This window comes from Lepeophtheirus salmonis, chromosome 1 (genome assembly GCF_016086655.4).
Source record: "Lepeophtheirus salmonis chromosome 1, UVic_Lsal_1.4, whole genome shotgun sequence".
Classification (NCBI taxonomy): Eukaryota; Metazoa; Arthropoda; class Copepoda; order Siphonostomatoida; family Caligidae; genus Lepeophtheirus; species Lepeophtheirus salmonis.
This window is the reverse complement of record NC_052131.2, coordinates 40932478-40951462: the sequence shown is the minus strand read 5'-3', so window position 1 is coordinate 40951462 and position 18985 is coordinate 40932478. Positions and strand designations below refer to the sequence as shown.

At 33.0% G+C, this 18985-nt stretch overlaps 1 protein-coding gene and 1 long non-coding RNA gene across 2 annotated transcripts; one reads left to right on the top strand and one right to left on the bottom strand.

Annotated features, from left to right (window-relative positions):
• Positions 1–122: 122 nt before the first annotated feature.
• LOC139907025 (uncharacterized) lies at positions 123–16008 on the bottom strand. The gene is made up of 2 exons (XR_011783329.1): positions 15884–16008; positions 123–362 (listed from the first exon to the last, which is right to left on the bottom strand). It is a non-coding gene; the product is annotated as an uncharacterized lncRNA (long non-coding RNA).
• On the top strand, positions 1317–3807 carry LOC121128839 (methylcrotonyl-CoA carboxylase subunit 2). The gene is given in 8 exon segments (XM_040724444.2): positions 1317–1585; positions 1892–2145; positions 2216–2726; positions 2782–3103; positions 3170–3276; positions 3278–3466; positions 3468–3529; positions 3597–3807. Coding segments are annotated over 8 exon segments (1695 nt in total). The 5' UTR covers positions 1317–1453; the 3' UTR covers positions 3715–3807.
• Positions 16009–18985: the final 2977 nt, after the last annotated feature.

The following is an 18985-nucleotide window of genomic DNA, read 5'->3' as shown; positions in this document are numbered from 1 at the left end:
TATACTTGAGACAAAATTATCGGGCGCCGTATTTCCTCCTATAAGTTCCAACAATTTGATAGTATTAGTTTAGTTATTGTAAAAAATATTGGCTTTAAGAATAATAACTAGGTCAATCAATCTATTAATGATCTTGTCTTTTATTCATTTCCTGAATCAAGAATCAATATATTCACACTAATTAAATCTATTTCAAAATGTGATGCAGGTATAAAATTATATGATTTGGGAAAACTTGAAAGTAAGAAAATTCCAGGGACCAAAGTTCGGAGCATACCCACGAATTTTATTCAATTTAAGAATAAATATTTTTTATTTTTGAATTGAATTAGTCCGAAATCCATCATTGATATTTTGAAAGACTAAATAAAATTATAGATAAATTTAAAAATTGGAATAAATATTATTATAACTTAAGAAAATGATCTTTTTAAAAATACTTCATTAGCATATGGACATCTCAAGATTGATATAACTATGGTAATAAATTATTATATTACAGTAATGCTTTATACAAATTTCAAAAATTAAAATATTTGAAGCACCCTCTATGTTTTTAATTACTTTTTCATATCCTTACTACATTTTATCTCTAGCTATGCAATGTCCAACCTCTTTCCTGTCTTTTTTCTACGTCATCAATATAAATATTTATAAGGAGAGTTTAAGCTGACAAGCATGAATCAATAGGGAAGTAAGTTGTCACTTTTTTTTTTTTCATTTTTAATGAACTTAGGAGATCTCGGGCTTACAATTTTCCAAAAAAATTGCAAGTTTCAAAATATATCTATCATAAGTGTAATGAGAAGTAATAAAACCATAAGATCTAAGATAGTTTTTTTTTAATTATAAATTTGTGAATAATAACGTTATCATTTGTTGAAAATCCCTAATAATTATTTATTTATTTTATGGACATTTAATTATATAGATGACATGGGAGATCAAACTTTTTACATGACAATTATATTATATTTATACATCAAATATTCTCCCCATTTTCAAAAACATTTTTTTAGTTAGACAATATACAACTTTATTAGTCTTCCCTACAGAGAATGACGTAGATTATTATTACAAACACATTTTTTAAACCAATGACGTCAATGAAGCTTAATTTAATTCCTAATTAAATATTTAAGTAAATATACCTATGCAAGGGATTAAATATCTAATTATAATATTTAACTTACATTATTAATTAGATGCCAATTATAATTGCTAATAAAAAAACTGGGCTATTTGTATATAATACTCAACTATGATCATACAATGACAATTTGCATAAGGTGAAAAGGGAGAATCAAGTTTTAGGAGTGAACAGAGTAGTGTCTACGTTCTACTTACTACTCAGGTTGAGTGAGTTACCTGAGATAGGCATTTATCAGATCCTTACGCTTTTTTGGGTATTGAGATTGAGATTGTGGAATGAAAGGAAGCTTAAAGACCTAAGATGATGTCCATTAGAGGGTTAAACTTAATGAAGACACGACATTATCATGGACTGTTGATGCAAAGTCGTTCCTACATCGGAGATAGTGTCTCCGTCGTAGGTTCCACTCCAGAGAAATCGTCTGAGTTTATGGTACTTAAACGGATTCCGATCTCCTCTTTCTAATTCTTCTCCTTCCTTTTTGTTGTTTCTAACAATTAACACGGCTTTAGTGTGGTGAATCCATCCAAGTAATTACGATTTAAAGTCACATGACAAATAACAATCCTATGTTTTTATCCTTTTTTTAAATCACTTTGTAAAAAATTCCACCACCTAACTCTTGCTTTAATTTACATTAATGATGGTCAACCTTCGAGGTGATGGATTTATTTTATGGACTCAAACTTTATTATCTATATATTAATTGAGATATAATGATTTTTGCTTTGGTTTCAGGAAAATGATAAACGAATGAGATCCTTGGTCTCTGTGTTAAAATCCAAGATTGAAAAAATAGTTGAAGGAGGAGGAGAAAAGGCTGTACAGAGACACACTTCCCGAGGGAAATTGGTTGCAAGAGAAAGAATTAATTCTCTTTTGGATCCAGGATCTCCTTTTTTGGAGCTATCTCAATTAGCTGGTTATAAGTTGTATGGAAAGGAGGAAGTTCCTGCGGGTGGAATCATTACTGGAATTGGTCGGGTGAATGGGTAAATTCAGATTTTGCTATTATGCGACGTTGTTTTATACATTGATGGATTTTACGTACATATTTTAAAGGATTGAATGTATGATTGTGGCCAATGATGCAACTGTCAAAGGCGGTTCCTACTATCCCATTACAGTCAAGAAACATATTCGAGCTCAAGAAATCGCAAGAGAAAATCGTTTACCTTGCATTTATTTAGTCGACTCGGGAGGTGCAAATTTACCTAGACAATCTGAAGTATTTCCTGATAGAGATCACTTTGGGAGAATATTTTTTAATCAAGCTAATATGTCGTCTCAAGGAATTGCTCAAATAGCCGTTGTGATGGGCTCCTGTACAGCTGGTGGTGCATATGTACCTGCAATGGCTGATGAAAGTATTATTGTCAAGAAGCAAGGAACAGTTTTTTTGGCTGGACCTCCATTAGTTAAAGCTGCGACGGGTGAGGATATATCCGCTGAAGATCTTGGAGGAGCTGAATTACACTGTTCACGCTCAGGAGTCACGGATCATTTTGCTGTGGACGATCATCACGGACTTCATTTAGCTCGTAGAGTTGTTGGAAATCTCAACAGAGAAAAGGTCAAATTCGAAATTTTTTAATAGGAAACATAGTCATTTAACTTATTTTTATCAGGTACCCCCTGTTACTACAAAGTCAATTGAAGAACCCTTATATCCTGCCGAAGATTTGTATGGGATTGTCGGTGAAGATCTTAAAAAACCCTTCGATGTTAGAGAAATTATCGCTCGAGTGGTTGATGGATCCAAGTTTGACGAATTTAAAAAGAAGTATGGGGAAACATTAGTAACAGGATTTGCTAGGCTTTACGGTTACCCAGTTGGTATTATGGGGAATAATGGTGTACTCTTTTCTGAGTGTGCCATGAAGGGAGCTCATTTTGTCCAGTTATGCGCTCAAAGGAAAATCCCTTTGATCTTCCTCCAGAATATTACTGGTACGGGATACAAAATCATTATTATTTGATCTTGGTGTTAGCATATTAATTTATAATCCGAAATAGGATTTATGGTCGGAAGAGAGGCTGAAGCGGGTGGTATAGCTAAACATGGTGCAAAGCTCGTCACTGCCGTCGCTTGCGTCAAAGTACCTAAAATTACTCTACTTATCGGGGGGGTCATATGGTGCTGGAAATTATGGTATGTGCGGTAGAGCCTACAGTCCTCGCTTTTTATATATGTGGCCAAATTCTCGAATCTCTGTCATGGGTGGTGAACAAGCTGCCGGTGTTCTTGCAACCATTACTCAGGCTCAAAAGGCACGAGAAGGAAAGGAGTGGACAAAGGAGGAAGAGGATGCCCTTAAAAAAACCTATTATCGATAGATTCGAACAAGAGGGAAGTCCTTATTTCTCAAGCGCAAGGTACGTCATAGAAACTAATTATTTTTAAACCTGACTTTACAATGTTGCTTATATATATACATTATAGATTATGGGATGATGGTGTCATAGATCCTAAAGATACTCGTAAAATTTTGGGACTGAGTTTAAGTGCATCTCTCAACGCTCCAATTCCGGATACAGACTTTGGAGTTTTCCGCATGTAAATTGTATGTGATAGTTAACTTTATTATACGTTATTCTATTTATCTCATTTGATATACCTACATGGTTTATGAAAATAGATTGAACGAAATATTCTTGTTTTATTTAAATTATATACAAGGGTGTCTGGTAAAATAATTGTGGTAAAAAGGTTGTGGACAAAAACGTTGGGTAATATCTTTGCGTGGTAATATCGTTGTGTATATTATCATCGTGAGACAAAAACGTTGTGGCTAATAGCATCGTTAAATAGGTGAAGTGCTGTGCCCAAAGGTAGTTTTTTAAACTCATACGCCGCTGCGTTTCTAAGTTCCAAGGAAGCCTTTTAACATGCTATAATATACGCTGGCTCAAAGGTATGTAGGTGATCTCCCCCCCCCCCACCAACCAATGAATGAGGTCTTACAACGGGTCTGACAATAAGTATGTGTATAAATTTTCTAAATTTATTTTATGATAACAGTATTTTTTTTTTTGCTAGTTCCATTTTGTAAAATTAGAAAATTTGCTGGAAAAGATATTAAAGAAGCTTATTTTCATAGGTTTCATCTTGTTGTATGTGTAACTTACTCATATTACCTATGAGTACTTACAAGTTGCATTCTCGTGAACAAAGTACTTCCTATTGATTTTCAGATTTCACCTACACAATCTTAGGGCCAGCGTATATTATAGCATATCAGAAGGGTTCCTTGGTGATTCGAAACGTGGCAGCTGTAGAGTTTAAACTGCGTCGGGGGTTAGCTCTCCACTTGTACAACCTGGGGGCTGGGGGTATTTTGGGATATAAGAAGGGTAATTTGATATTAAATGAAGGGGCGGTGGATAAATTTAACTTTCCTCGGGGCCCAAAACTTCACCTAAACAACCTGTGGTCCGGGGTATATTATAACATGTTAGAAGGGTTCAATCCTGGTATGTTTCTACATCATTCAATAGTTTAATCTTCCGAATATAATATTAATTGCACCGAAATTGCACACGATATCATTGTATTGTAATGAAATTACTCACAATCATATTGCTTCACGTTGATACTACATACTTACAACGTTTTTGTCTCACAATGATAATGTACACAACGATATTGCCCCAACGTTTTTAAATAGGTGATTGTGGTAAAATTTTACCGCAATCATTTTGTAATGAACCAAAAACAAGTTGGGTCAGTCCAGGAAGGCCTATATCTAGACAGTTTGTCTAGGTAATGCCGTACTTTAACCCATTTGTGCCGATAGGGTGTTTAAACACCTCAGTATTCAAACTAGTTAAAGCATTAAATATATGTATTGATTTATTTTGAATTATTTTTTTTTACTAAAGACGCTCATGATAATATAGATAGTATCATATTTTATTCTTCTTTTAACTTTTAACATTGTTAATTCTAGCTTTATTCATGGGATTTAATTAAAAAATGGTGAACCTAAAAGTATACAGGATACTATTTATTATTTTGGAACATGAATAATAATTGTTATAATATATCAAGTTTAATTTTTAGTTTTAAATTTTACTAAGTATAAATGGTGATTCACAGAAAATATATTAATTTATTTTTGTACTCCCAAAACCTTCCCTATTTTTAAACAAAAGTGCCTTGCCTCTACGCTAGTCTAAAAATGATTCTATATTTGTGTTATTCTGGGCTAGCAAAAAAAATATATATACTACCCCTGTTGGCTAGTTAGTGAGTAACGAACATTCAGGTGAGTAACGAGTATTCAAGTGAGTAACGAGTATTCAGGCGAATAACGATTATTCAGGCGAGTAACGAGTAAAGCGTGTAATTCCTCGTGAATTTTTTTTTTCTTTTTTCAGAAACTCGAAGATTATTATGCAGCAAAATTCAGGTCGCTGTACATCTTATCAATATTGTTTACTTTAAATAAAGGAAGGCGATTTATTCTATCAATTATAATTCTTAGAAATTTATAGCAAATATTTATATTTTTTTTGGAATCGTCCCATCACTAATATATATATATATAAAAGTTATTGTGTACAAGTTGCGATGTTTGTACAATCCCCAAAATTGTATAAGCAAATTGGGGCGGGCACGTTTACTAAATTCTACCATCACCACTTTATCTTTCTAATTATTCTTCCTTTTCCTATATATATATATATCTCTCTTTCTATACCAAGAACTTTTTTCCCTAGACTAAACTAGATATTAAATATGCTGTAACATAGAAAAGTATAGATACCTATAGGAAATTAATGAATTAGATACTATAAATTTTAATTTGAATGTGTATGAATCAATGAAGTAGCTAAGAGTGAATGATACTAATTTCTATGTTTCAATATAAACCCAAGATATTTTTTAACGACCACTTTCACCGCCCTGATATAAATAAAATAACAATTTTTGATTATTAAAGTTTTATTTATATAATAATATTTAAATTAAATAAGTAAAGTAAGATTATGAGTATAGTAATTACCGTTGGTGTACTTTGAACAATCCAAATTATCATGTCAATCATTATTATGGTTATACTATTTATTTATTGTATGCAGTATGATGCATTTTAATATATTAGGTTGCTGTAGGATTAATATTTAATTGAGTCTAGGGAAAAAAAGTTCTTGGTGTAGAAATAAAGCTGTACACCAAGTAGCGAAACGAGCACGAAAACAATAAACAGGTGAAAAATGTCTTGGTCAGAATTTAATTTTTATAACCGCTAGGTGCATTATTTAGTTATTATTTCTATAATAACAACTCTAGTTATAAACTGGAATGTATTCGCGTATTAATAGAAATAGCTAGATTTGAGTCACAAATGTAGAAAGTAGACTACTGAATATATTCTAATTCTAGTATTAATAAATAACCCTTAACTATAGTTTAATTATTTTAGTAATACATTATGTGAAATGATAAGATGAATGTATGGGAGTCTTCCGAAAAATGTCGGCTTTGACAGCTCTGCAACTTGTCCTTCAAGGGAGCGGATGAGGTTTTAGACCATATCAAGAGTAATTTTAGGGAATAACTCTGCTATTCAATTGACCCCTACTAGTACTGTATAGCTTTTCTTCCCACTGATGATACCTACTGGAACTCTCCATGTTTTGGAGTAGTTCAATTCTAAAATTGATCAGGTGGTCCTTGAAGAGGATGACATGAGTTGTTTTTTTTCTCAGACAAGGCTTTAAAATTCAAGGCTCCATCTAAAAATCCTTCATATAATAATTTGTTGGGCCTCTTCGGAGGTGGAGAAATTGATGGAATTTCATGAGGTTAAATCGGAAGTTGGGACCGCTCAATACTGGCCTGGAAAGGGAATGCTCGTTTCTTTAGACAGAAAAGAGGGCAAATGGACCCCGGGACTACATGTGACAGATATTGACGAAGCTACGGAAGAGGCCATTATTGAATTCGGAATATAATAAAATTTTAGAGTATACCTCAGATGAAGGATATATATTCCATAATTAATTAAAAGATTTAAATTTTGTAAATTATGGTTGAATTTGTGTTCCTTCTTTTCAACTTGTTTGCTGTAAAATTTTTATTTGCTCTTAAGTTTTATATTCATTTTTGGGAAGATACTCACTTCACACATGTATCACCATCAGAGAGGATCTTCTCATGAAGATGTAAAACTATTTAGTCTGCAAAGAGAATATAAAATAATTGAAACAATATATTGACTATTTTAATATGTTTCTTAAGTAGTTTGCTGTTCATGGTGTGTTCCTTCAGTTTTAATTAGCTTAAAAATCTCGGTTATGATTATTTAATGTTTCTATTAGTAATTTGAATTTATATTCCAAAACTATTCAGTCGCACGTATTGCAAGCTTTGGGTATAAGAGCGCATTTAAGGTCAATTTCCCTAGAAAATTCTTTATATATAGCCTGTATGACGATCTTCGTTTACAATCACTTATCAAATTCTTGGGAAAACTTGGCACCGAAAACAAAGATCCAGAAGATTTACTGCCAGATTATGGGAGCCAGTGGATCGCTCCAAGGAAAGACGGAGATCAAAATTCATTTATCCATGGAGATAGGAAGGAATTTGGGCCTTATAATATAAATTATATTTTGAACTGCATATTACTCACCCTGCACTAGCAATGCTGAGACGGTGCCTTCAGGCTTCTTGATTTAATCTGTGTAGGTAATTGTAATCATCAAAGATTGTATTGACAAATTGGCGAATAAATTGAGCAAAAGTTATGCCTTTAGGCATATTGATGTGTAAATTTTATCTCCTCTCGAGATCATTCTCCTCGCTGAAAACTCCCATCCGAAAAAAAGATGCCAAACTCAGACGTTTAAGCATCAGTATTAATTCCAAAATATGGATATAATTCCCGGAGGATGAAGAGCACAAGTCTCATAAATTTGAGCATCATTTTAAGTAACTCAGACTCTCATATGACAATCTGATTGATGGTTTATAAGGAGCATGAATGCCCCCTTTAATAAGATCAAATTGTAAAGCTCACATTGTCCACAACATAACTAAACATTCTATTGCCTGGCTTGGTAACCAAGACACATGAGTTTAAGCTAGCTTGCTTGGGAGTACAGGCCCGTAATAACAGATCATCATGGTAGATGCTGCCACTTAAATGAAGTTCCTATTTAATTGAATTAACAACTGGTCTCTTTATTTATTTTTAATAATATTAGTAATTTTAGTAATATATTTAATTAAATATATAACTTATTTAAGACTAGAATATGATATAAGATATTAATTTACATAAAAAATACGTGTAACCGTCTTCAGAAGAAATAAATGAATGAATTTATAGGAAAGGGACATCTAACGAAAAAGTATGAAAAAATACTGACCATACTATTTGCTCAGGCTAACGATCGCATTTCGCTACTTGGTTTAAACCTTTATGTAGAAAGAGAGAGAGGAAAAAAAGGACGAATAATTAGAAAGAGAAAGTGGTGAGGGTAGATTTTAGTAAACGTACCCCAACATTCTAATTATCAAGGATACATTGATACTATCATTTCATTTTGATATATTAAAATTAGATGGTTATTATGTATTTATGAGTAATATAAGAGTGTACATTTGAACTCATAATGTACCGCAGAATACTTATATTTTAGTCATTTTTATTAAAATTGTCAAAAATAAGATCACTAATGGAATATTCAATTATTGCATAACCCTCATCCCAATAATTTTAAATCCTTCATTTAAAATTAGTCATATTATTTTTGGTTGCAACTGGTACAATTTGCTTATACAAGTTATAACTTGTACACAAGATATATATAATAATCAAGAGTAGCTATAGTTTTATTGCCTTCTTTGATAATAATATTGTGAATTTAACCTTTTTCAAGGAGTCAACTAATACGGCATGAAAAAAAGTTGGCATCACAAGGTAGTCGGATTAACCAAATCCATGCTACTAGTCTATGTTTTATACAATCATATTCCCAAAAATATAGACCATGATTCAATTTCATTTATTTGAATTTTGAAGATATTGGACACATTTTTTACTGGAATTTAAGTCAGCCGATAAAATATCTATATAGATTTTTTGAGTTCAATGTCAAAAAGAAGCAATTCGATGACCTACTAAAAATATAAATAAACATAGAATGAATCGTTCTAAAACTTTCGAAACATCAACTTATAAATGAAATATAATATCTTATTTGAGAAATATTGTATAAAAATTACCACACTTCAATGGATCCACCAATACAAGAAGTTACGAGAAAATTAGAAATCGTATTAATTGCTCTGGATTCGAGTTATCAATTTTATGAAGATATTTTTTCAAATTTCCTAGATAAAATATATTGATCGTTGTTTTTCTCAGTAAAACATGGAAAATTGTTGAAGGATAGCTAATTAATTTAGTTGTCTGGTGTTCCATATATTATACATAGTTTTCAATAAAAGTAATATCCACTACGACGTTCAAAATGACATGCAACTACTAAGTTATTCCCTACGAATAACTTTTATAAATTAATGATTAATTCTACATCCCATCAATGCAAAAAGTAATTTCATTGACAATTTATAGGTTCATTTAACATGAAATTACTCAAAAAAGAAAATTATTACATACTCCACTTGTTATAAAGTGTGTTTTTTTAAAAACAAATTTGGCCAAAGTATGGGTACAGCCAATTTTCTATTTTAAATCCAATCTCATGTTAAACGAAATAGCCAGAGGTATATGAATAGTGATGAAAATCGCGTCTATTTTGGGCGTGTTAAAAAAAACAACCGAAAATTAACATGGTAAACCTCACAATTTGAAGAATATTTTGTAGAACGTATCATTAAATCAGTTACAATCAGCTGTGTTAGTCATCATTTTTGAGTTCTTCTTTTGAGTATGTAGGATATGTTGGATGCATTTTGCGATGTTGTACTAAAGTGTACAGACAACAAAAAACATAGGGTATTTTTGTATTAGTAAGATAACACCATGACTTATAATTTTTTCTCAACATCATGTGGTATTTTAAGGAACTATTTCTTTTTTTTTACATATAACTGCCATGAAGTTATTATTAGGACTGGTGAGTTATTTACTCCCGGAGTCAGTTTGACACAAAGAGAATATGCATATATATCTATGTTTTTGAGTCGCAAATTTTAAATTACCTGCAGATTTAGTGCCGGGATCTCTAAATATTATAAATCTAACCTCAAGGAACTATTTGAATCATACTCTAGAAATTAAATTTAAAGCCCTTAAAATAATAAATCAACATAGACCATTTTATTAAAAAATACTCACATCTAATAATTAATCAATTATTCTTGACTTATGGTTATAAATAATATTTTGAGATCTTGGCTCTGAATCCAAACATTGGAATATTGCCATTATAAATCCATATGACTAATTGTACAAATATACTGACTTTATGAAATAATCACATTAGTATTGAAAGATCAATCGAAGAATAATATTTCATATTAATTAGTTATTTGAATAATGGTCGTATGGTTGCTATTTGTTGTATAGGGGGTAAAATGCTGGTGGGGTAGATGGCTCGGCGGGATAATTGTTTTTTTGTCTTTTATTCACCAATGCTGGCCGGTTCAGTTCGATCGCCAGCTTCAAACGTTCAAGTTGTTTACAGTAGAGGGCAGAATTGAGGAGGAAAAAAATAGTTCTTAGTAATTATCATAATTGGTATTTAAAGAAATGTCCTCTTATCAACGGGATTAATACTCTTCCATAACACATGCATTTAAACTCTCAAGTCTTACTCATTATGAGTAAGACCCTCGCTTGGAGAAGCTTCAGAACGCAAATACAGTCCAATCTGTATTAATCAATTAGAAAAAAGAGACTGCTTAGTTTAAGTGATCTCTTTAACAAGATTACCTATTTTGTAACAATTCTAAATTTGAAGTACTGTGATATACTCTCATCAAGGCGTCTGCAGGGGGGAAGATGAGGGCTGGTCACCCTCCAAAATGGAGAAATTTAATAAAATTATTGTTTCACTATTTTTGACTCATATTTTTTGAAAGAATAGAACTATAACCATGGTTCTAAAATGAAAAAATATAATACTTTAGTCAAATATATGGATGTAGATAATCTTCGAATGAACTAGATTTGTTGCCATGTAGCGATGAAAACATTCGTTTTTACCGTTCTCGATTTTTTTTTCTTCTTTCATGTTTTTTTCTACAGTTCATAAATGAACGAATGAACGACGAAAATAAACTTTTCGGAAAATGAACGAAAGAATGAAATAAGGGTGAACGGGTCCAAACCTGCAAAATATTACTTGTTATAGATCATTCACGAGACCAAGGTTAATAGAAATAAAAGGTCATAGCATAGCACGTTTACGACAGATGTTTGACTTGTATTTCTATTGACCTTGCACGATACTACGAGGGTCGTTTGAAAAATCCTTACAAAGGCCGAGAGATGGCACTATTGGCCACATTACCTGGGTCTTGATGTTATTTTTCGTTAGTAACATCTCTTGTAAGAACATAAACCAACTTTCACTCAGATTAGTCTACTTGTTTCTGTTTGGTATTCGTTTGAATCGAGGAATTACTCGGAAATATTATGGCGACTGTCTTTTGGATTTGCAAGGAATTATCCTCATCGAATATATGGAAAAGGGTACAACTATTACACACGCATAATGTTCATCGTTATTAGACCGCTTGAAAACTGAGCTGCAGGAAAAACATCCACAATTGGCCCACAAAAAAGTCATTTTCCATCACGACAATGCACCAGCTTACACCTCAGCAGTTGTGATCGCAAAATTAATTAATTAAAGGATTCCAATCTGGTGAGGACAGAGGCCAAATTAACCAGGATCTCCAACTCGAGATGCCCACAGCTCTAGCAATCTAATGCGCCTTCACTCCTCTGTCATCCATCACAATATCAAGGATTTTATCAATGATTTCTGGAGAAGTAACCTCAACAGGGCGCAAGAGATGCTACATTCTAAACGTAACCTCGATACGCACCAGCAGTGTTAATTATCGGACTTTGCACGGACTTTTAAAACGACCATCATATATACATGCAATATAGAGGGTGGAAAATCTATTAACGCCCGTTTTTAACCTTTTACTGAGATCTCTCTAACTTTCTTCAAAATAAAGATAGAAACTTGAAATTTGGTAGGATTAATCTACCAATTAATGTAAATAAGAAAATATTAACGAATAAAATCACCACCAGCTGCAGGTCTTGATGATATCCTTCCTGGGGATGTGGCTGAATACCTCCATAATAGAGGTGATGAGGGAAGCCAGGGTATGTAAGAGTGACGATTGGTATTCCTTTCCTTCACCCCCCACACATAAAAGTCCAAGGGGTTGAGGTTGGGGCTGCTAGGGGGCGATATCTTCTTCTACCCGAAATGAGTGAGGTTCTGCTTGGACTATTCCTGTGCCCTATTTGTATTGTGGGCCGGTGCCCCATCCTCTTGGAAGATGTACGGTTCTCCATCGGCCACCTCATCTATCCAGGCCTTCACTACGTTTATCATCACATTGAGGTACATCTCAGAGTTCCCTCTGAGGCCGCTTTTGAACGCGTGGGAGGCATGACGTCCCCTTGTTTCTGACGACGCCCAGGACCACATCTGTGGACGGAAAGTCGGTCTTCATAACAATGGAAACTTCCTGAGGATCAGCATATAGCCATTTGTTTTTCCTGGAGTTTACCTTTTGGTCATGGGATTAGGTTTTCTCATTTGAGTAAAGGATGAGGATGTTCTTCGTGGGTGGCTTTTTGAACTTGATCCGCAGTTTCTTGGCCTTGTCAAATCGTCTCTGTTTGATTGCAGCGCTCATGAACTGGCCTCTCCGTAGTGCATATGACTTGTATCCTTCACAACCTTATTCCTGAAGGTGTGAGATGCCCCAGCTCCCTAGACATTGACCTGATGGATCTGCCAGGGTCCTCCTTGATGAAGTTCTGTATAGAGTTCACAATATCAAGATCCTGAATATCAGAACGACGCCTGTGAGTTTTTTTTACGTCAAACTCTTTAGGCTCCCCTCTCTTCTCACAATATTCATCATAAATGCACCGGAAGTGCTTGAAATGTTGTAGGACAAGTTGTTGAATTGGGCAATCTCCTTTCTGGTCCTTTGTGCGCAAAATACACACACCATGGCTCCATGAGTCGCCTCCGGCAGATTCCTGTTCATAGTTGAACGTTTTGTTTGTTTTGATATTGCAGTTTCTGTAAACCGACTTTTAGCTGATGAACATAGTTAGCCTGTCTGACCTTATTCATGGATATATATTGGACATTTAAAAACAGGTGTCATTAGCGTTTCCACCTTGTGCATATATTAGGCTGACCCACCAGCCTCTTTTCCCCAGATAAGCCTTTATTTACATCCTTTCGAGGAAAACCGGGTATCACTTAAGAAATTTATTAAATATACGTTTTTTTTTGTGGGACAAACAATTGAAGCAGATAATAAAAGTAAAATTGAAGAAAAATAATTATATTAACAAAAAAACAAGATTCAAAATATCATATAAAGCTATCTACTCTAGCTAGCAGGCTGGTTTTGTCATTTGGTTTATATAAAGAATTCTAGACACAGTTTATAAAATAAGCATAAAACTGCTGCCCGCAGGGCCTATCTGGCGGAGCAGGTCTAGTAATGTTTTAATGATAATAAAATAATAAGACGGCATGATGTTTTTTTCTCGATTTTTCGTTCCCCAAATACAAAAGATTTCTTTTAAATAAATCATAATATTTCCCAAGTAAATTACTTACAATTTCCAGATATCCTAGGAATTTGAAAATATAGTCTCAAATGAAAAGCCCCCCGCACAAGTCATCAAACTAATTATTCGTTTTCAAGTCGTCTCACTCGAATACAGAATTTAATAAAACAAGTATAAGCCAAGTGGCGAAACGATCACCATGTTTTCATTTTTTTCCATATTAAGTTGGTTGCGAAAATACTTTTACCGCTAAGAGCGTTGAGTATGCTTGAATATTACTCTAAAACTGATTACGCAGCTTCCATAAATTTTGTAATTTTATTCGAATGAATAATAAGGCGAATTTTGTAAAAATGACTACCTTGTACAAATATTGATCACCAGATCATATTGATCGTTTTGCCATTTGGTTTATAGCTAGTGATGAAAAATTTTCAGCATTACTTATAAAGCTTTACAGGAGACTGAATATTTTAATTTGTTACAACCTTACTAGGCTAAACATTGCGAAAATAAAGATAAAGTGACGTCATCTGTTGTATTATAAAAAGCGATGTCTTATATTGGAAAAAAGATATCACTACACCCTGGAATCTACTCAAGCTAACACTCACATTTTCTCCCTTTGTTCTAAAGTTTTGCATTATCTATATGATATTTATCTCTATGACATTAACCCACAAAACTAAACGTTATTAAATATTTTTTGTCAGTTGATTTTCTTTCTCTTCTTGTTTTATCACATAGGTATCTTAATTATGTTTCTACACTTTTCCTCCAAGGCTCAACATCAGTTGGAAGTTGAATAATAGGGATATTTAACTGACCAAAGAAAATATAATTTGAATTTAGCAAATGAACGTATATTGGTCTTTTTCATTTTTTTTTGTTTGAGAGGTTGAGAGATGAAATAAATGTTTTCTTATATCATCCATAAAATATAGATTATGTACATATAATCTATATATATCAATTTCTGTGTAATGATAAGAGTTTCGAATTACAGTATCTCATATTGCAACTACTAGCATACTATCACGAAATTAGATCCCCTTGTATAAGTAGGTAAAGATTTGTCCACTACAGATAACATATGTTGCGCAGGTTTTTACATATGTAGATATATATACACATTTTGACCTAAAATGGATACTTTGCAGATGATCAGTTTTGGTGTTATTTTTTTAAACATATAAACTTTTTTTTATCCAATAGTAATACATATATTGTAAGCGATTGCAAACATTAAAATATGCATTTGAAAAAGCCAAATTGAAGATATGTATAATTATATATAATGTTTATATCCATACACAAAAGAGTTCATCTTAAGGATTGTTGCTTATAATTCCATTTGTTATAACTAGTGATGTCCAAATAATGTATAAAAATGTAGCTAAATATGCAAATAAATCCAATAAAAAAGATCTATTTTGTTTTTAAATATTTCTATCAAATTTTATTCTTTTATTCCTGCTAGCCCTTATTAATCATCTGATCCCTCAGGTGTTCTTCTGTTAGCCTGACTTCTTATTGGTGAGAAGGTCTTTCAAAATGCTAAAGGGTCTTTCACAGACCTCGGATGTCATGGGGGTGCAGTCGAAGCTCGCTATGATGTTTGGATTCTCTTTCACCCAGACACAAACTCACCAGATAGGACTAATCCATTATTACTTATATTATCAAATACTGTATTCTTCTTGAGAATATCTTCCAGCTTGTGGGCAAACTTGGGGATGGTCAGGCTCTCACGGACCTTGTTAATGATAGCCGAGATCTGGAAAAGAGACAATCTTTCTTCCAGCTGAGTGATGCTCTCCTATAGGACCCCGAAGTTTGACTTTATTAAAACAAAGTCTGGATTAAGAGAATTACGCCAAAAAGCTTCTTGGACTCCTCGATGGATCTGCTCTCATCGTTTTGCTGAACGATGAAGAAGGCTGCCTCAAGCCTTTTTCCCTACCTTATGAGAACTGGCTCTGGAGGGTGGTGAACATTAAAAGAGGTAGCAAACTCACAAAGGTCAATATCTTGTTGCCACCGAGCTCCTTAAGGAGAACTGAGGGTTCCACAATCTTTGGCATGGTCAAATACTGTGAACTGTAATATTTAATAAAACACAGAATAAAAGCTAAGTGTTTTCCATTAGAGTTATGTATCAGCAATGAAAAGAAAAATGGATGCACTTAATATTTATAGTTCTATAAATATTAAGTGTATTCATTTTTCTAAGGAAAATTAATTGTAAAAACCTCGATAGCTTTGACGGGAAGATGGATAGTATAAACGGGTTGGGGAACATAAGAGATAGAGCTCTCTTGTTTTGGAGGAGAAAACTTAGAGAGTATGTAATCAGGGATAAAAAATTGTACTAATAAGCTTTTTCTACCTTAACATGCAAATAAAGATCAAAATGCAAATAAATCTTATTTACATAATTTAGACATCACTAGCTAAAACTTATAAATAAAGAGGGAATGTTTGTAAAGAAAAAAACAGGTATAGCAATTACAAAAGAAAGACGTTTGATTTCTGTGCTCTTTCTTCTTTTTTGTTCATTATGTAATAAGTTGTGGTATGTTAACATCTCCCTTCAAAAGAAGAATTCAGGCCTATCTTTGTAGTAAATTTATTTAAATGGCATAATAAAATAAACTTATATGAATTTAAATGTGATTATAATATTTTCCCTGAACTAATGTTATTTTAAATGTAAAAGTTTTTCCACTTTATAGCAGTAATTCATTTTTCCCCTCCAAAATCATAAAAAGATCTTAACAAAGGTCTTAATTCAGATGTACCATATGTATTGCTCCCGCCTTCTCCTCGCGCTCTTACAAAAAACCCAGTTCTACTTCGATAGATACTGCAATTAGATACGTATCAGCGGCACCGGAATGCATTTCCAAGTGGGGGTCGTATATATACTGGTATTGTCATAATAGATGTTTCAGTCCACGTGCATTTTCAGTGTCAAAATCAGGGACACCATGGACAGGGGACAGGTTACCCAAAATTGGAACTGTTCCCAAAAATCGGGAACATCTGGGTACCTTAAATTGATACCACCAGCCTGTATAAAATCTCAACTTCTATTTGTCATATGAATAAATATATGTTGCGTACAAGTTGATCTTTTGTAAATGTTGTAGTTTGTATACGCACATTTTAGAAGTTGCTACAAAAAAATAAGATGAATAATTTATAGATTATGTGTTGAATATCATGCTAAAAGTGAATATTCTTTGTATGGTTGATATATTAATTGAAAATTATTGTTGAAATTAAGTACATATAAATATCTGGAAACTCAATTGGTGGCCAAATGTTGATATCCAAAGTCCACTGGTTCTTTGCTAAACTGCGTGGGTCTGTATCAAGGCCGATTGTCTTTAATTTATGTTTACAATCCAAGTTTTTAATAACAATGTAAGTTAATTTGCTCATTGTTTTGCCTCTGAGTACATAGCCTCTATAGATCAAGCAACACTGGTTTATATATATCCTTGAAAATACTTATGCAAGAACATGCATTGTCAGAGACAAACTCATTTTGGGGTTTCCTACCCATAAACCCTCACTACACGAATTCATTACACAATAAATTGTTCAACATTGAGGTTGACTCCTGTAATTTCTCATTATAATTATTATCATGAGCGCATGAATAGCAATTTTACCCTCATTAATGTTAATAATGATACCTAATAAATGTACCTAGCTAGTATCTACCTATGGTTATACCCCTATACATACATCTACGTTGAATAAGAGCCTTGTTAACCTCCAAACGAATTCAATTTGTCACTTTCTCCCTATAACAATTACCATTATTTCTTTATAACTTCAAATTATTATTCTTAGTTTTGAATTTAATATTATGTATATGTTATGTAAGTAACACTACTAACTGCCCCCTCTGACTCTATCCATCTATCTATCTATCTATACATAATTAGCATTTGAATTTCAAAATCAATTAAAGAATGATTATTTTGAAGAAGAATAAGGTAATAATATATGTGTATTAAATGTAGGGATGGGATTTTTAGAGAGTGCAAGGAGAAGGGAGGAGCGAGAGTATGATATTATCAGTAGTGTTGCCTCAGTTCTTATTTATTCGGTCCAGATCAGTGTTAGGAGTGGTTCTATGATGGTTTATTAAGCCGAATAAGATATATGCAGAGCGTTAGTGCGCTCAAAAAATCCTGAACACGATTCCATTCCCGCTCAGTTACTAATTTTGTGAGCGCACTTCCGCTCTCGCTCAATAGAAAATGAGTGGTGTTCATTTTTTCGCTCGTATTTGAACTTGACAACTCTTTACGTAGCAAATACATCTTTTACTTTATGACTTGAATGGGTCACGCAACCTAAACTCAAAATAAACTTCAATCATCGTAATCGGTTTAATAAACTTCTGTGCCCCAGGTTGTAAGTATATGAATATATATATGTTTGTGCTTGTGCAGGATAGCTAAACTGTTTAACCCTCATTCCAGGCAAACATGCTGTTTCATATATTTTCTTTGATTAAAACACAAATAGACGAACAAATGTATTTGGTACACAACAATTCTACGGGTCCTCGTACCACTTAACGGCCTTACTATTTATTTGTCACTTTGAAGCTATTCTTTAGCTGGATAATTCATAAAAGACTAGAGATATCTGTAAATGAATGTAAAATTGAGTACGTTTTTTCCACAAGAGATTACATAGGGTTGTTCAGCTAGCTTTTTTATATATATATAAATCTCCTATTCCCTTCAGTATTTAGTTTGTTGTTGTTTGAGTGGTTATTGTCTCTGTTATTCAAAAAATATTTTTTTTCTACAACTATAAAGCTAAATTATTATTTTAAGTTAATTTTTTACGAATTTTCCAGGAATGAGTCAGGAGCGGTTAGCCAGACAAGCCTACAACAAGAAGTGGAAGAGGGTTCGTCAAGAGATTTAATCTGTGCGAAATGGATTGATAGAAGAATTGCTACAAGAAAACAATGTACCCAATGTTGAACAGCTTGAACCGAAACAACAAGAATCTATCAGAATTCGGGACTCTA